The sequence below is a fragment of the Erigeron canadensis genome, chromosome 7 (assembly GCF_010389155.1).
Source record: "Erigeron canadensis isolate Cc75 chromosome 7, C_canadensis_v1, whole genome shotgun sequence".
In the NCBI taxonomy this organism is placed as follows: domain Eukaryota; kingdom Viridiplantae; phylum Streptophyta; class Magnoliopsida; order Asterales; family Asteraceae; genus Erigeron; species Erigeron canadensis.
The window spans coordinates 21,026,232-21,046,558 of record NC_057767.1 but is presented as its reverse complement, the minus strand read 5'-3'; the positions used below and the strand labels follow the sequence as shown (position 1 = coordinate 21,046,558).

At 35.4% G+C, this 20,327-nt stretch overlaps 1 protein-coding gene across 5 annotated transcripts; it reads left to right on the top strand.

The window, feature by feature from the left end:
- Nucleotides 1-8,548: 8,548 nt before the first annotated feature.
- Nucleotides 8,549-18,514, top strand: LOC122606487. Of its 5 annotated transcripts, XM_043779340.1 has the most exons (10): nucleotides 8,559-8,676; nucleotides 8,830-8,948; nucleotides 9,480-12,201; nucleotides 12,286-14,148; nucleotides 14,240-14,536; nucleotides 16,742-16,858; nucleotides 16,949-17,149; nucleotides 17,717-17,773; nucleotides 17,854-18,156; nucleotides 18,274-18,514. In XM_043779340.1, the coding sequence occupies exons 2-10, from the start codon at nucleotides 8,832-8,834 to the stop codon at nucleotides 18,279-18,281; spliced, it is 5,685 nt and encodes a 1,894-aa protein (XP_043635275.1). In that variant the 5' UTR covers nucleotides 8,559-8,676; nucleotides 8,830-8,831; the 3' UTR covers nucleotides 18,282-18,514. The 5 variants fall into 5 exon arrangements, 4 of the variants coding, with proteins under 4 accessions (XP_043635278.1, XP_043635276.1, XP_043635277.1 ...); XR_006324915.1 differs by lacking the exon at nucleotides 18,274-18,514 and having other exon boundaries at nucleotides 8,550-8,676; nucleotides 16,949-17,144; nucleotides 17,854-18,049; XM_043779341.1 differs by lacking the exon at nucleotides 17,717-17,773 and having other exon boundaries at nucleotides 8,557-8,676.
- The last annotated feature ends 1,813 nt before the right edge of the window (nucleotides 18,515-20,327 follow it).

The following is a 20,327-nucleotide window of genomic DNA, read 5'->3' as shown; positions in this document are numbered from 1 at the left end:
CCACGCGAATCCTTGGTGAAATGAGGGGTATCCTAAGTTAGTCTTATCAGTTACCATTAAAATTTCAATTAATTCGCATCTATTCCACAATGGATACTACTTATTGTTCACTGTTTAAACTCCAGAATTCTGGTCCAAGTTCGTGTTCAAGATACTAAGGATGCATCTCATTAGCTATATGTGAGCGTGATGTTACTGGTTACATCCACAAGCACTCTAGCAGGCTTCCAATTTTATCATTAATGCTACCAATGTATGTAACACTTTAACACATTATACTCTATTGATTTTTTGGTGCATATGATATTATTATATGATGAGTTTGCAACAACTTACAAGGACCGAACTCCATTTATATTTTATGTATAGGGCGAACACTCAAAGATGTTCCCAGCTGAATTTAAAGTTTTTCTTGGAAAGAGATTTTCTTGGAAAATCAACGTATCAACATACAACATCGATAAGAAGTCTGATTGGTACACAGTTTACAAGTTCTCAGATAATGTTAGTGTTATTGAGGCTATACTCCATAGGGCAGTAAGTGATAAGGTATTTATCAAATATAGTACCACGTAACACTTGGAATTAACTTTCTTTTATTTCAATTATCTTAACACATTGTTTGAACTAATTTAAAATAGGATGGCTCATCTAATGTTGATCTCCAAGTGTTGAATGAACTGCCATCAACTATTGGGCTTAACAGAAAGGTACAACTTATTACATGCCAAACTTTTATTATCGAACCTTCTACTTAAACACGAAAACTATTATACGTATATTAAATGATTTCTATTTAAACATAAATAGGATCAACATAAATAGGATGTTGTGTTCAGAACCAGTGAAACGGCCAGTACTGTCTCAAGTTCAGGTTCTAAGAAAGTGGTTGAACATGAAGATGTAGATGATGTTTATAAAATGAAAGTTCTAAAGCTACAAAACTAATTCTCATAAACACATCTCTTACTTGAAGCTCCCCTTTGATGTTTCATGTTTTCTTTAAATGTTTTACCTTTTACATTGTTTGGTAATATATTGTTTCGCTACCGTTTTACTTTATTGATTTCATGAAACTTCGAGTCGCGCAAAAAACTATGTATTCTTCATTATAGGTGATTTAATTAAATATTGTGGTTAATTAGATAAACGCATTTACAAGTATTCTAATATATAAATATTTGTATGTATTTTGCTACTCATACCCGGGTTGATTAGCTAGTCCATTGCATAAATATAAAGCCATTACAAATCATAAATGAATATTTGTTTTAACTGGTTTATGAAAAACATCACATATATAAGAATTTATAAAGACAAACAACTTTACAAGGACCTATTTTAAAAATTAAACAATTTAAAAAGGACCAATAGTCTCATTTACTAAAAGCTAGTCTTTTTCCCCAAATCACTTCACTGTATCTACATATAACTGTATAAGTCGCTGAGAGGGGTATTTTGGCTGGGATCTCCTAGTGGGGGCGGTGTGTCCAGCGAACCGGAGGCGACGTAGGGTGGGTTTGCCTCACTCCTCTTGGTCTAAACTCTTAATTAACTTCCATAGTTGAAACAAATGTCTTCAACACGGATTAGTCAAGTATTATAACCATCTTTATGTCTATAGTTTATTTTCATTGGCTAAAATTACTTCACACTAATCAGCAAATTTGAAATAAAGTTTCTATTGGTCAACTCAACTTCTTAAATGCCTTAATATGTGAAACGACTCAACTCGAATTAATAGAAAAATAAAGATTTTTTTTTTTTGAGAGATATCCCACTGCGCCGCAGTGGGAGGGTGCATTCCCCACTGCGCCGCAGTGGAAACAAAGCATCACCTTGACCGTAAATTCCCACTGCGTCGTAGTGGGAGTGCTTATGCCCACTGCGCCGTAGTGGGAGTCCTGTACAGCAACAACACCAAATTTTATTTTTGATACTCGATCAACTTACAATTTCCAACTCAAAACCAAACTTCATAATACAACATTTCTAATTTCAAATAAGTTTTAGACTCGGAAAATAAGCATAACAAAAGTATCCGTTTGACCAGGCATTTATTTTACAACCAAATGAGTCAACTACCCATTTTGCCAAAAACCAAAGTCAAATTGTACATCAAGTTTCAAATGACCCAAGACACGTCACATTCTGAAATTCTCACATATTAACATCTCCAAAACATAAACTTTGTACCAAAACTCGTTATAAAAGACAAATTATAAAATTAGAAATTTCGGCATGACCCATTCATAAAATCGTCAACCAAACCTATTACGGATTATGAGTTTCTTCAAAACACATTTAAACAAAATCAATATGTTACTACTACAAAACGACCCATTAAAATGACCAAAGCTCGAAACTAGCATTAGACATCATGATATCTTTACCAAAACGACATAACAAGAGTACAATGAGCCAATAGTTCAAAGGGGGTCACTAATGGTCCTATTACCAATACCATTATCCGCATTTAGCTAAAGCAATCATATCCATTAAGCAACTTTAACTTCAATCTTTAGATTATTTAACTTTCTTCCGCATCCGGGACAACCTATAAAAAGGGTAAACAACTAAAAAGTAAGCAAAACTTAGTGAATAATCTTGCATACGTTTATACATATGAAGGAGGGCAATGCTCAAGGGACTGTTGCATATGGACTATGACACCGTCGTGTCATATCCATAATACTCACCCTTGGGCTAGGCATTACATGGATCCATATAAGCAAATGATTACCATCACAATCAAATATATCAATAACAAATGCTCCACATGAGCCTATGGCCACCAATTAGGCCTGTAATCAAACTCAACCATAAACATGGGACTTAACGCCAAATCAATTACCACCATGGACTCACTCAACATGAATGGTAATTGACCCAAGGCATATATAAAAGTATGCAAGAAAACTCACCTCCTCCACGACAACTAAAATCATAAATCAACAAGACTGCAAGTACACAATACGTATGCCTCAACCTAGCAAGGATTCAAAAATAAATAGAATGTCATGAATCGCATACAAGGTTGCTTAGCCACATTCAATAGTATCTTAGCACCAAACCCATCATTTACAAATCTTATATTAATCTTGGGTTGGTTCACATAACATGTATCTCTTATATTATTTTCATATGGCCAAACTCACTTTCATACAAAAAGTACCATTTTCATATTTGACCAAGCTGCCTTCAAACAAGCGTAACTCAAGTTCTACTTACTCTTTTTACTTGATTCTAGTGGCCAAATTTATAAGACACATATATCTACATTTTATCTTTAGAGACCAACATGTGAATTGTCTTTCAAAGGTGACTTCTGGTCGTTTTAAAAATCAAAACTGCTGCTGTTAAACAGCTTTGACCCTACTGACTTCAAATGACCATAACTTGAGTTCTACACCATATCTTGACCTCATTCCAGTGGCCACTTCTTCTTAACACATTTAGGTACATTTTATATTCAGTGACCAAGATATGAATTAACTTGCAAGAATGTGTGTTACCCGTTTTAATGACAGACATAGAATCAGTTTTGCTGAAAAAATCAGCATTGCGCCTCTGAATTCAAAAATTCATATTTAGAGTTCTACTTCGTATTTTTAACCCATTCCAGTGGCAAAATTTACTTAACACAATAACCTACATTTTCTTTTTAGGACTCGACAAGTGAAAATTCTGTCATGGGGGTGTTTAACTCGTTTCAAACTCAGGGACAGAATCTGTCCAACTTCGTTCTTACTAGTATTCATCAAAACCTTCATGCAACCCAACTAAAACCCCTAAATTTGATTAAATTACAATAACCCTAACTTGTATTATAGCAATTAACTCAATATAAAGAAACCCCCAATTTTCAATTCAAGAACCCTAATATCTAAAATATAATTTAGCAAGAATGAAAATTAGGTTAAAGCATCAATACCTCAAATAATGGAAGACATAAGTTAGGGTTTTAATTTCATACTTTCTTCTCCTTCCTTCCTTGTAATTTCAGCCACCACCACCATAATTAAACCTCCACTTTTCACTTTTATGAGATAAAAGAAGATTATTATTATTATTGTTCTTGATGAAAGGTTCTTAGATTGAATGAGAAATTAGGATTAATGTTTGTCAGTATAAGAGTTAGGAAGAATGTAGAAGAAAAGTTGGTGGAGAAGTGATGAGTAAGGAAGATCCCCATTCTTTAATTTAGTGGGTAAATAACCGTTATCCGCTAAAGTTCCAACTAAAACAATCCCATATTCAAAAATAAAATACTAGGAAACTATTTTAATGTCAAAACTATAATAGAGGTTAATTTTCATTGACTTAATAATTTAGGATGTTACAATATGTTTAGCAACTTGGTAACCGATGTTTGTGTTTATTTTCTTTAAGAGAAAATTTCATATATCCCCTCCTTAAACATTATTAATATCAAATATACCCAACTCATATTAAAAATATCAAATTTCCCCAATTTAAATAAATAAATAAATATCAAATCTCCCCAAATCCCTAATGTAATTATGATTAAATCCAGAAAATCAATAAAAAATATCTTTAAAACTTGTAGTGACCAATATACCCTTCTAACATTTTAGTAAGTAAATTTTTTATATTTCCCACTTAGTAGCTCGATGGCTGTGAAATTAACTTTTATATAGTCAACAATGGAGGCTTGCTCCTAAAACCCATTTTGTACGTGATAACTAAACCGAACACTTTTATAACAAGTACTTGAAAGCTGCTATAATGGTTGAAAAAACCAGCTAATAAAATACCATTGGCTCAACGGAACCAACGACATACATAACCATATGATATTCAAAAATTGTGTTTGATGCCAGTTTTCCTGAAACAAGTTATCATATTGAACACTACTGCTATACTCAACAATCCCAAAAAGAAACAACTAATTTGGAGACTCAATATGTAAAGAACTAACAGCAAGATACTAATGCTATACCAAATGCTATAAACAACTAAACCAATTATTTGGAGACTCAACCAATTGTGATAATCATCAAACCAAAAAGATTTAGTAACTAGTTTCTGCATATAAAGCTAACAATTGGTAAGCAATATGTACATTATCATCCATCATTTGGGGAAAAAAAAGAGATTCATTATCAGAAAGGCATGTCAACACTACAATATATCACGGCTGCACCTAAACCTTTATAAACTAACTATTCATTGTAATATACAAAATTAACTATCATGTACAAACAATGTATCACATACGAAAAGCAACATACCAAACATTATAGAACAAAGTATAAAAAGCAACAACACAAATAGTTAAAGAACAGAGAGGAGTGTTACCATAATATGTGTATGAATTGATGATGATCTGATTAGGGTATGATATATGAATGAGAATAAGCGGGAATTCTTGGCGCTCTTGAGAGGGTATCAAAATAATTATATAATTTAAAGATAATTTTTATTGATTTTCTGAATTTAATCATAATTAAATTAGGGATTTGGGAAAATTTGATATTTATTTATTTGAATTGGGAAAATTTGATATTTTTAATATGGGTGTTGGGTATACTTGATATTAATAGTGTTTAAAGAGGGGATATGTGACATTTTCTCTTTCTTTAATTGTATTAAATCAACTTTACATGGATGATAATAATCAAATTGAAAGAATTAAATGCCTTAATATGATTAGCAACTATGATAACCGATGTTTGTGTTTATTTTTTTAATATTATTGTTAAATCAACTTTATAAATGGATAATAATAATCAAATTGAATATAAAGGTTGGCAAAACCAAATTCACATGGATCAATCTATACTTTAAAGTTTGGGGATAAAAGCCTTAATTATCAATGTACTTAGACATTTTGTATACAATTGCATTACAAATTTTCTTATTACCTAGTTGCCTATCTAACTTTCAAATTTTTTTCATAGATATCTTACTCTTTTTTTTTATTCTCAATAAATTTTCATAAATGTTAAGATTTGGTCATTATACTTTCAAAGTTTATAATATAATTTATTTTTGTCGTTCCAAAAAAACTTTATTAAACAAGTCACATTTTCGATGATTATATATGAAACTTTTTTGAAACTTCACAAACATTTTTAAGATATATAAATGAAAGTTTGATAATAACAACAACAACAACAATAATAATAATAAACATTCTTTAGATAAACCAATAAGTTATTTAAGCATATATATATATATATATATATGAAAAAACATGTCAACATTTTAGATCTTTATCCTTGAATTATATTATTCTTAAATGTTTGACATGCAGTGGTAGCCCTGAGAATTTTAACACCCCGGTCGAGCGAAGAAAACTATGCCCCTAACTTTAACCGAATTCAAATATATGAATAACTTTTATTATAAATGATAATTAGCATTATAACAAAAAAATTATATATGTATTATAAGATCATAATTTTAGAATTACATTTCATAGTAGTTACTTATTTACCCGATGATTCGTGAAGCTCTCCTAGTATTTTTCACAGCAAATTGGTTAATTATGTAACACCCCAACAAGGCGGAATTATGAGGGTTAAACAATAAGCACAGTACAACATGAAAATTAAATAGAGACAAAGCTATATGCATCAAAGGGCTGGACAATCAATGTATATCAATTCAAATGCAAGTATCAATTCATACAAAAATGCATAAGGAGCACGACCATCAAACATTTGTAAAAGATGGCAAATGATCCCAAGCATAACCCATGCACGGGAACTATGAATCATGGATCCACGAAGTAGTCCAAGTCCAATCAAAAAACATGAAATCAACAAATCAATACCAATTCACTAGCAATCTCCTTTGCTTCTTCAATAGCCTTTGAATACCCCGTTTCTTTATAATCATTAAAATATTGAATAAACCTGTTTATTTCTTTAATAGCAACATCGAGATGCACATCCTTCAACTGTTCAGTACTTGTTAGATATAAGTACCAATTTAGTTTTTAGAGATGGAACAACAAAGAAAGTAAAACTGAAACAATATTTTACCATTACCTTTCTGATACAACTTTTCTTTGTGCCCACGAAATGCTAAATTATGTTTAGCAAGAAACTTCACTAGTGGGATGATTCTAAAAATGCCTTGTTTCCACTAATCTCTTTCTATCTTGAGTGGCTCGTATTGAACTTCATCAATTGTTTCATTTAACTCCAATCTTTTATGCATATCAAACCATTTAATATATTGTATAATACATATATAAAAAATTCAAAAATTTATGCCCCGGGGGAGAATCAGGTTTACACACCCTCTAGGCCTCCCCTGTTGACATGGATTTAAAATATAGTAACCAACGTCTAAAAAATAACTTTATAATCACTAAAGAAATATAAATATTTTGTACAATTAAATTTAAATGTGTATTTTAGGTGGTCTCAAAAGGCAAAATAATTGCTTTTTATTAATAATTTGTCTAATCTTATATAACATAAACAAACAAAAGAACATCAAAATTGTTAAACTTGGCTAAGAATATTTGGAATGACACTCTCGTCAGTCATCAACATGTTCTTTAAGGCCTCTCCTTATAAGGACTGGAGTCCTGAAGGGAGTCCTGCTGACGTGGCAGTCCTGACTGCCACGTCAGCAGGACACGTCAGCAGGACTCCCTTCAGGACTCTCCCTGCCTATAAGATAGCTTTTTCAGAACTTCTTCGCCACATCATCATTTCTTTTTTCATTTATTTAATTAACAAAACACCATTCAAATATAATAAAAAAACACATTTTATTAATAACACACAAATTACATTACTTAAAAATAAAAGACAACACAAAATTAATAAAACATAATACTAGAAAAAAAAACACGAAATACATAATCATTAAAATTATTCTCCATCTTCATCATCTTTGATTAACATAGTTGAGAAACGTTTTGTGGACCATCATTGGTGCGTGCATTGAAGTTTTCAGTTATGTTGGTTCAGACACTTCTTTCGGTTCCTGGGTTAACATTTTCACCCTCTTGTATCCAACACCTGCATAACAAAAGATCTTCTGATGTAGTCCACACTTGTTTTGGTATTTTGAAGTTGAATGGTTTGGAGAAATGAGTTGATATGGTGCTTTGTTGTTGATTGATTGTTGTAAAATGATAAGGTTTAAATAGATAAAAAAAAAAAACCTTAAAGTAGCCGTTGGAAACAAAATTTAAAAAAAAAAGGTTTTTTTTTTTTGTTTACTCGCTCGTACGCTCCCTTGGCCCCACAATGATCGTCTTCAAGAGTCCTCACGAGGATTGAAGTGAGGGACGCAGCTTTCAGGACTCTCGCTGCCAACAACGTTTTCCGTCTTCGGCTCGCGGGACGCATGGAGGACTCTTTTACAAGGAGAGGCCTAAATAGATAAGAAAATATTAAAAATAGGAAAAAAAAGAAACGAACGGCTTTTACTACTACTACTTAACAAAGAAATATAACCGTCAATAAAGAGCACGTGGCAACGAATTACAAATCCCACGCGCCCCTCTTTCCTTTCCTTGTTTTCTATATCAATATACAATACAATACAAAACTGAAACCCCAATTTTCTCGCAGAGAGCGAGCGGGAACCCTAATTTTCACTGTTTTTCAAAATTACCTCACAGATCTTATCATATGTTTCCAATATTTACCTCTTACTAGATTATCAATTTGATCTCTAACTCAGGTAAAATTTAATCGACTTCCATTTCACTTTCATTTTTACTGTTTATTTATGTTAATTATATATTTTGTTTAATTTAATTATTTTATTTTATTGATCTACTGCATTATTTTATTTTTTTCTGATTAAAGTTAAATTTTTGAATAATATTTACAGAGATGGAGGATTATCATAATATGAAAAGGAAAGAACTTCAAGCTTTATGCAAGAAACATAATATTCCTGCAGGTTCTGCCAATTCTGTACTGGCTGATAAGCTTTCCCAACTTCTCAATGTAATTATTCCTTTTTTGTCTTTTTACTCATTTATTGAACATCTTTACTGATATTAGACATATATAGATATATAGATATATTGCTTTCTTGGAACCATTACTAGAAATAGAATTACTATTTTATTAGAATATGCAGGTTTAGGGGGGTGTTTGGGATTTGCTTATTTATAAATGCATATATGTTGGGATAAAATTACATGCATATATAAAAGTGCTTATCCTTATAAAATAAACAAATAAACGGTTTTTAGAAGAGTGTTTCTTACAGCGTATCGGCTTAAAACAAGCAATAAGGCGATAAGAAGAAATATAACCAATTTTAGTTACCCCTTTGTGTAATATAGCTGCAATTTTCTTAATTAAATTATGGGTTTTTGCTTATATTTAAATCGTGTAGTGTTTTTTTTTTTTTTAAATATGTTTTTATGCTTTTGGTACTTTTCTGTAGTAAAATGCCAAGGTGATATGTTAAGTTTTATGTTATTGTTGTTTGGGTCCCAAAGTTATTATCTTTATGTGTTTTGTTGTTAGGTTCAGGAAAAGCAGAAACCAATAACACGGCAACGGGCTTGTTTGAAGAGTCGGGTTGAAACAACAGATGAGGGTGAAGCTGAAGCGTCGAAAAGGGAAGCCAAGAAAGTTAAATTTTGTCCAACTAATGACATATTTGAATATGGACTCACTTCTGTCAAGAAACAACAAGGTGTAGTTAGGAAGACTGGGGCTCGGAGGAAATCTGTGGCAAAACAGGTGGGAAATCCAGTTGTTAATAATGACATAGAGTTAGTTGAAGATGCTGTACAAATTCCTGTAAAGCTTACGAGGTCGAGGGTTCATATTTTGGAGAAGGATGATGTCCTTCCAAATGTTGGAAGGAGGCAAGGTAGAAGTGCGGCAAAATATGTTATTAAGGAAAAGGATGAAAATGAAGAACTGAAAGCTAATCTTGGTAAACCTACGAGATCCAAGGTGCACGTTTCGGGAAATTGCGGTGCTGTTCAACTTGATGAAGACAAGCAAAGCAAAAGGCCAGTTAAAGGTGATGCAAAGGCAAGTAAATCAGTTAAGAAACCTGTTGTTATTCGTGCTAGAGTTACAAGGTCTAAGGCACAATCTTTAGGGGATGCTGATATTGACCCTGATATGAAGTCGCAAGATAAGAAAAAGAGTGGCAGGCAAGTAGCAAAAGCTGTGCAACTTGCTGAGCCTGCTAAGGAGGTTGTGGATATCCCAGTTAGAATTACAAGGACTAGAGGACAAACAGTAAAAGAAGATATTGGAAACACTGTTGCTAAACCGCAAGATGGAAAGAAAAGAACTAGAAAGGAAATGAAGGCCACTGATCAGAGTAGTAACTCGAGCAGTGTTACTCTAGAAGATAATCAAGAACATCCCAAGAGAAAATCGTTGAGGACCAGAGAGGCGAAGGTTGAGGATGCAGATGAAGTCGACAAAGTTCAAATGGTTGATAACAGGCGAGTTACACGGTCTAGAGTTACAAGGAGTAGCATAAGCAAGACCGAGAACAAAGTTGAGGCTCAAAGAAAGTCTAAGAGGGGTCAACAGCTTGACGAACCGTTGGAGCATGCAGTTAAGAAGAATGCAAAGAGGAGAGGGTCCGCCACGCAACCTGTGAAAATTGAAGAGGTCCCTCATCCTGAAGAACCTGTGGACGCTCCAGCTGGAAGGGTCACTAGGCGAGAATCTATTGTGCAAAAAGCTCAGGGTAAGGGAATTGACCCTGAAAAAACCGAAGTGGTCCATCATGAAAAACATTTGAGCGGTACAGCTGCAAGGGTCACTAGGCGAAAATCTCCAACGCAAGAAGCTCAGAGTAAGGTAACTGGCAAACCCTCGTTTGGAAAACGTCAACCTGTAAAAGAAACTGAGATTCCCGATTCACCTAAATCTGTTGGGAGAAACGAGTCGAGAAGGCAATGTGGTAGTTTGTCCGTGATCAGCGAAGGTTTAAAAGATAAAGAAATTGTTATCAGGTCAGGAAATGATGCTTCTGATGATAAAATGAAAGCAGTAGCTTTTTCTACCATTAGTCCGAAATCTAAAAAACGAAGAGGAACTCTTATTATTGATGGCGGGCCTGTTGAGCCCGAGTATGTTTCTCCTGTTGAATTTTCAACACGCTCTATGCGTAGTGCAAGTAAGAGTGAAGGAAAGGCAGTTGCACATTCACTTCAAAACTCCCCAAAGAACCAGCTGCAGAGTGGATCAAAGACACGCTCACCCGGTGGTGCCATAGGTAGAGATGGTAGTTCTAAAAAAAGAGCAAAGTTGAGTTTAATGAAGCCAAGTGAATCAGAGGACCATGGTGAAAAGTCAAACATAGAGAAAACACCTATCTCAAAGCCGGTGACTTCTGAACTTGGTGAAAGAGTTACCAAGAGTGAGCATACACATGTGATTGATGGATCTCATAGGAGGTTCACACGTAGTGCAGTTGGAAGTAACAGAAAGGAGCCAAGGCAGACAGCCATTAAACAACAGCCCATTGGAGATTTGTCCTCGGATAAAACTCCAAAATTCAGACACGATTCAGCTGTCAAAACAGCTCCGGGAAGAGTTACGCGTAGTGGAATTAAACGTGCTGGAACTGTAGCAATCAGTCTTTCTGAAAGGGTTGCTAAAAAGAAGCAGCAGCGAGAATCAGCTCACCAGAGAAAACCTTATGTTGGAGAACCCGGGCACATTCCAGATGTTGTGATCATAGGAGCACAATCTGAAATGCCTAAAGAAGTGACGGATCAGATATTGGGACACGCGGGTAATATTTCTGCTTCAGAGTATGCGAGGTTGTCAGCTGAAGTTGCTAAGGAAAGTAAGAGTGAGACTGCCATTACTATGGAAAGCTTAAGCTCTTTATTTGATGAGCAACCTTCAGGGGTTGAATCACCCAGTAATTTTGAAGTTGAAACTCTACCAGGGGCTCATTCTAATGTTAAAACTTCATTAGAAGCTACGCCTGATGCAATTTCAGATGGGTGTAATGTGCAGAATCAGATGGCTTTGGATGCTGCTAAATCTGTTTTGAAATCTGGTAGACCAGAGACCTATGACAAGGAATTGGTAAATTTAGGATCCACATCAAAAGACTTGCAAAGTGGTGTGGGGGCTGAGGAACCTGTGATTTCTGTAGACGTGACTGTTGGAATGGAAGAGTCTGACCGTTTTGGAGATGACAACTGTACATATGATTCTGCTTCTTACAGTCAGGCATTTAAACAACCAGGCATAATGAGTAAGCATATACAGTTGGATTTTATTGAATTATTATTTTTTTAAAGTGTAGGATTCAAATATAAACTTATCTACTGACTTGCAGGCAAGCCAGAAGGCGAAGAGGAGACTGAAAAAGCCGAAGAAGGCAAGAGGGGAAGTGCCCAGAAGCCAGTGATGCAGGAGCCTGTTTCTGAGGATAATAGCATGCATGGTAACATTGAGAAACTTCACAATTGTGACATGGCCAATAGAGAGGTTTCCCATGGAGAACTAGATCGTGAAATGAACAAAGATGACACTGTGGTGCAATTGACTGCCGGTGATGAGCTTGTGGGTCTCTCTATGGAGGAAGATGATACTAAAGATGACATAGTTACTGCTCATGATAGTTTAGTGAAACAAAATGTGCTGTTAATGGGCAAAGATACCAGTTTTGGTCTTGACATGGACGGGCATGGCGTTGCATACGATCGTGTTGATACAGTGAAAGAACCAACGCAGGGACCTGAATTAGAGACAGTGCCATTAATTATTGATGTTTGTGAGATACCTATATTAGGTAATATGCTATCTCATGGTGAGGATCATGTTCCGAGCAGTGTGGAACGTGAAGATGAGGCTGATAAAGCTAATAGCGAGCATGAGTCTAACCCAAAGCCGTTAACTGACGATAAAGTATTGGGCATAGATGATGAATATAATGTAAGTAGGCTGTCTAAACCTCTGACAGATCCGTCTTCTGCTCACGACATACACAAGACTCCTTTATCTGGCAAAGATAGTAGTATTGGTCTTCCCACAGAGAGATGTGGTGTGGAATATAATTTAATTGATGCTGGGAAGGAACCTGCACCAGAACCTGAATTTGAGGTAGCACCATCAACTGCTAATGATGTTCACAAGATGTCTAGTTTGGGCAAACCTGATGGGGTAGATGGTGGTGTTAATGCTACCAGAGAATCTGATGGTGAGGACCTAGTTTTATGCTGTGAGGGCGAGGGAGATGATGCTGATAACACCTTTAAGGAAAATGAGCCTAACTCAAAGCTTATACATGATGGTGTATCTGACACTTCGGTCTTAGGCAAAGATGACTATGATAGCATAACTAGGCTATTTGAACCTACTTTAGATCCATCTTCTGCCAATGACATAGTTGAGATTCCCATCTCTGGTGATGATAATTGTTCTGATATTGCCATAGAAAGAAGTGGTGTTGCAGATACCGGGAATGAACATGCACTGGATCACGAGTTTGAGCTAGCACCATCTGCTGGTAATGATGTTCAGGAGATGCTCAGTTTGGGTGAGTCGGAGAGTGCTAATGCTTCCATGGAGCGTGAGACTGATTCAGTGCCATCAACTGGCGGTAAAATGCCAGCTGATGGTGAGCCCCTTGTGTTGAGCGGTGGGGGTGGTGAAGGTCAAGCATATAATACTAAAAAGGAACATGAGTTGAAGCTAAAGCAGTTTACTGATGATGTATCTGATACATCTGTGTTAGGCAAAGGTGATGATTACAACATAACTAGGTTACGTGAAACTACCCCAGACCCATCCACTAATGACAGAGTTGACACTCCTTTCTCTGTCAATGATATTTTTGGCGAGTCTGATAATCCTATTTATGACCATGATGTTGAAGATGGTGTTAATAATGGGCGTAAGGAGCTTGAAAGTGGTTTGGATTCATCAGTGACCAGCTATTCTCCTAATGTGCCTGTCTTAGGCAATAATTCTTACAGAAATGGACAAGATGGAGAATCTGAACATGAACATGAACAATTAATAAGAATTGATATGTGTGCCATAGATGAGCAGTGTATTGGAGGTGTAGGCTCAGAGCCTGATCAGAATGAAAGTACAACTGAAGATGTAATCAGGTCTACTATTGAAGATGATGCTCATGAAGAGTCATCACAAGACATTGATAAGGATGATATGTCTGATTATTTTGGTCATATTTGTATGTGTTTTTTTTTTGGGAGATAGCTCATAGTGTCTTTTCTTAAAAATGCCTTGAGTTTAAATATATAATTTTGTCCTCTACTTTGCAGATGGAATTGAAAATGCTGTGGAAGTGATGGACACCGAAAATGACAATTGGAATGAGCAGAAAGTTACAAGGACATCCGCACCTGATGAAAGTGCATATTTAAAGGGGGGTGATAGTATCTCCACTGGTATGAACACTGCACAGCTATCAGAAGAGACTGAACAGAAAATCGAGAGTGAGCATGCGCTAAGTGATAAGAAAGAACAGCCGGGGACAGCAATTGAAAATGCTGTAGAGATGTCGAACTCCCAACTTGTGGGTGATTTAAAAGCTCAGGAAACTCCAACCAGAGGAGAGAGTAATGCTTTGATTTCCCTTTAGTGGTTTTTACTTTTGGTTATATAGTACTAACAAAAAATGAATTTATTAGAGGTGGAAAATAAAATATTTTGTTCTATTATCCAACTCATGATAGCATATTTTCTGATATGCATCAACAGCAATACAAATAACAAAGGCAAAAGAACACCACTTAATTGAAGCAAAACATAAGTTGAATGATTAAAATAGAAGTTGAATGATAGGGACAGAGCTGGTTTTCGAGCTCCAGGGGACTCCACAAAAGCTAGGACTCAATAATAATATCAATACCGATACCTAAATAAATTGGCACGCAGGCTTTCTCAATAGACACCCTACACTTGGACAGTACTAATTGTCATGAATAATAATGAATAAAAAACTACACTTAGCCCCCTAATTATTTTCTGTTGTGAACTCTGTTATACCATCTGATCCTTATCATTACTCCCCTCAAAACACACCTTGTCCTCAAGATGTGTCTTCAAAACTTAGTTCAATCAATGTTAACTCCGGGATTACAAGGTTTGGGTGGACCTTCCATCTCATTTACCTCCCCTGCGGCCTCCTCTCAGTTTACCTCAAACTCTTCTCCGGACAACCTCAGCCCCTCCACTAGCTCTATCATCATCAACCATTATTGCGAGTTTAGTAGTGTTAGTTAAAACCCTCGGAACAGAGGTACAAATCTCTGGCTTTAATCAGTTCATGAAAGTGCTAATTATGATCGGCTTATCAATACCCTCCAACCGTGCCACCATCTTCTCAAACAAGCTAATGTAATCCCGTACAATGCCCTCGTGCTTAATGGATATGGACAAGAACTGCAGCTTGAGAAGCCTGAAGGCTGATACCAAGATAAAGCCTGATCCTCCAAAGACTACACAACAGCCTGTGGCTGATCCCCTGGTTGCATGAACCCTTGAACATCAAAGAAGCGTTTCATCTTATAAATTTAACCGTACACATCATCACCTCCAAACAAAGGCATCTTCAGTTTCTTGAGTCAGCAATCTGCCTTAATAGAGAGGTTGACCCCCAACCCACGCATTCCCCCAAGAAACTGGTGGACGATTGGCATCAACACTGTCAAACCCGGAACTCTCAGAATGACGCCATCACTAAACATAATTGATGTTAAATCAGGCTGTCAAGGAAGACTGGATGACGCGGTATTGAAGGAGCTGGTGGCGTAACCTTCGGTGACGGCGGCTGCTGAACCGGCTGCAATTTAGCTAACATAGCCAAAATTTCAGAATGACGGAAATCGTTAGTTGCAGCCTGCTGATCACTTAGTTTGCAGACCCTGCAAGTTTGCGTATTGCTGTTTACTCTTGTTTTGCAAACTCACCAAAGCCACTGACTGCCACTCACTTGTACCCTGTGAAGTCAATAAAATCCAATCTCGATTTTGCAGCGTCCTGTAAGTGTTCAGTAGCGAGCTGAAAATGCGGAGAACGGGAACGTAATTCTTGCAATGCAACTTCCAATTTTACTTACTCATCTGAAGCTTTGTGTGGTGGCATGACTGGCGTAACATAATTTCATAAGGACTGCTTTGATACCAATTGATATCAACAGCAATATACGAATAACAAAGGCAAAAGAACACTTGATTGATGCAGAACAGAAGCTGAATGATTAAAATAACAGCTGAATGACGGGGATAGAGCTGGATTCCGAGCTTCAGGGGATAAAGCTATTACTTTCACACCTCTCTCTTTATCTATAGATATTCCACAAAAGTCTATGACTCAATAATAATATTTTTACCGATACCTAAATAAATTGGCATGTAGGCCTTATCAATAAACACCCTAAACTTGGCCAACATGTAATTGCCAAGAACAACAATTAATTAATAAAAAACGACACTTAGCCCGCTAGACTTATTTTCTGCTGTATACTCTGTTATACCATCTGATCCTTATTAGTTTCACATACGGAACAGAAGAATATGTCAGTTTTTTTAAATTAAAAAATATCCTGGAGTCAACATATAGCTCCAATGCTCTTTTGCTATTGTTCATTAAATTGGTTTTGTGTTTGTTGGTAGTTCTTAGTGATACTCTTTTTGATGCACCTACATCATTATAGAAAGATATTACATATAAGCAAGGTAGTTTTGTATTTTCCATATTTAGGTACAGTGCATTTTAGCACACGTGAATGGATTCTTAGAAAATGAAATGTACTTTTACAGAAAAATTTCAAAAGGAAAATATGGAGGATTGGGGGAACTATAGTTCCAGAGTGGATGGATTTCAGAGTTTAGTTTTAGCAAATAAGAAGGATAATCTACTGGCTAAAAGCATAAAAGGTGGATTCCGTTTCAATATTAATACACACAATTTATTTTTTCTTACGTTAGTGTATTATTCTCTGAAGTTAGTGTATTATATTTCTACAGATAACCAAGTTTCCGATCTTGAAAGTTCTGCTAGAGCAGGTTCTTTAATACAAGAAAGCTCTAGTCTTGCAGCTGACATGGTCAATTCAGTTAATAAGTTGGAATATAGCTCCAAAAATGTGACTGATGGAGAATCCGATCAAGCTGTGGATTTGCTGAAAGGAGATGCAAATATGCCTGAGGAAGATTTATACTGGTCTGGTTAGTTAAATGTCTATACACCGCCAAATAAGTTCACTTTCCTGGTTAATATAAGTTTTTTATTCTCGAATCAGTCATGTAAAAGGGGGTTGGGAATATGCAGCCGCAACCTTAGCACATTAGTCTGATCATGGAAATAACGATTTTAATGGTTAGCTTTACATAATTAAGTATCTGATTTAAATTGGCAAGTCAATAGACGTATTTATTTGTGTAAGGTCACTCCTTCACTTGAACACATGTTCAAAACTATTGCTTTATATACGATAGTAGGATGTCATCTATTTCAAGATACTATAAATTATTATTGAACTGTTGAGTATGTTGAATTACGTGGTTTAATGCACCAAAGATACTATTAGTTGGTGATGATTGGCCATCTAGCCCAATTCTTTTTAAGCTGTATTTTGTTTGACCAGTTAAGAGGTTAAACCATGACCCTACGGAGCTGATTATTAAGCAATTAAGCATATGAGTCAAACTGGATCCTCTTTCTATAATTCTTGCATATAAGATCTTATGAAAATTGACGGGTGTTTTTTTTTTTTCCTTTTTTTGCAAGTGAAGATCTGTCTTTAAAGTCGTTATTTGCCACACCCGCCGCCACTCAAAATGATTTTAAGGGTAAGATATTGATCATTCAATCTTGATAGTTACTTGACTTGTAAAGACTCATGAGAGTTTCTTCCTATGATCATTAATAGGTGAAAATACACGAGGCACTGCAACTGGTGAAGAAAATGAACTATGTGGAGTTCCAAGTTTTGAACATTTTCCTAATAAGTATTTTGAGAATGAAGTAGATGGTTCAATTGACTGGTTGGGGAAGAACAAGCATCTTGAGTTAAAGGGTGACCAATATGATTTGTCAAGTGAAGCAGCAAGCACCAGTAACCACCATGAGTCTTCTGTTCTGAACGTTAGCTCAATGCGTAGCGGAGTTTTTGGGGAAAAAGCCTCTCATCTAAAAGGGTCAAAAACGGGTGACAATTTAGCTTTAGATAAAGGTATTGAATAACGTTTCTTGTAAATTTTCTCTTTAGTATCGGTTTATTTCAATCTTGATATTGTATTAAAAAAAAATCCAAATACTTGTCTGTAAAGCAATCTGATTTTGGTTTTAGGGACGTGAGAAATTTGAGTGTGGGCTTTCTAGAGAATCCAATATTCTAGCCAGTTATGTGAAGGAATGATGGGTGAGCAGATAGTAAGGGTCTTCAAGCACGTTTTTTTCTGCTGCAGAATAGATAGGGATTTACGGCATATCAAACCGCGGTTGTATATATGACTAGTCAAACTAGCTCTGTAATTAGTTGTAATATCACATGTCTTTACTTGTGACTAGTCAAACCATTGCTTTTGTTACGTCTATCGCAAGGTCACCAAATGCTGTTATCTCCAAATTTTAAATGTGTTTGGAACAGTTGTCTGCGTCGCAAGTTACGAAGCTCTGGAATCTAAAAGTATAAAAATGGGAGATGTTTTGAATCGGATTTTCATCTCCAACAAACTGAATGTCTATTCTGTAGGCAAGTTTTAAGCTTTACATGGAAAGTCAACCAAGTCGTCTTATTTTGAGTAAACACAGAGACGAAACTTGTCAAGAGTAGTTATGCCCCGGAAATGCAATGTTTGATTTAAAACTTAAGCTGCTTGATTGGTGAGCTTTTTTTGTGTGCAGAACCTTTCTAAGACCAGGGCAGATAGGATGCAACGGTTGTGTGCATGATTGAGGAGCGGGAAGGTCCAGGTATGTTAGATGAGATTTTTTTTAGTGTGAATGTGGGTTTTTCATAACATACTACTTTATTTTTTATTTTTTTACAACTATATTATCCATAAATTGATAACATAAAATGAAAAGTGACGTAAGTGACCAACTTCAAACTAAACACATTTTTGTTTAAAAGAGCCCTCTAAGACCATTCCCGAGGGCTTATGATCACGGTGCACTTTACAATTACAAATATTTACATGCGTAACTGGTCGTACTTAGCAGAAATTGTATGTAAACAACATAATGTCAAAATGTGCCCCTTCCCTTATGTTTGTATGTCGTATGCATTCTTGTGTATGGCAAAAAATGGTTTGTAAACATTGCCTGTAACACCATGGGAATAGGTTTCTGGCCAATGACCACCCATTCGATTTTAATAACCAAGTCTGCACTCTGCTCTCATGTGAGAAATAAATGGTTTGAGAAAAAGACCTATAAAATAGTAAATGTGTGGGGTGACCAGAAGTAGAATGAAAAGTAGCAGGATGGCATGTGAATATCTGCATAGACTTGTAAAGTGTGATATTAAATTTTCCACATTGATGATGATGATGCTGCTGCCCCAACAATGTCATTATAAGTGAAACTGACATAAACGCGTTAACAAACTAAATATACGTACTTTTTTCATTACTTAAATGTACGTGTGGAGATGTACAGTTGTAAGCATATATGCAAAGCACAACAAAGGTAGTCAGAGAGGTTATGAATTATTTGAGCCAGTGTACTAATTTGAGATGAAAAATTTGAGAACATTGGTTTCATTTTTGACTTTATCATGTTAATCTGCAATTATCTTGAGTCCCGTGCATTCATTGATGCGACATATACTAAAACCTTTCTAAATTAATCATTTTTAATATTTTATTAATTTAACGAGATATTATTATATCGATAAATTAATAAATCATAAATTTAAAGAGACTCATGTATTCCTTTTTAAGTTTTATCTCCAATGTATATTCACACATTAAATAAACATGAGTCCATAGCAAATTGCTTTTGACACGGTAAAATTCGTTCGATATATTCAACCAAATGATGTAAACTCTGGATAAGACATTCGTGAGCTTGAGAGCTTGATTACGGGTACAAATTATTAGCCCAAAACGAATGTGAATGTGTTGCGGATTATCCTTGTGATAATAATAAATGATATAGGGTTCAAAGTATTGGAGAAATTGTGACAAATACTTAAAAGAAAAATAGTTCATGACTAAGTTGAGGACGATACAGTAATTTTGAAATCGGTCACTTGGAAAAAAGCATTGCTCCGGCAATAACAACTCTTCACAACTTTTTGTTGTCATATGATAAAAAATGTCGCAACTCTTAAGTGCAATGGAGAAATTTAAATATATATTCAACAAAGATTTGAAGTTAAAAAATAGATTCATATTT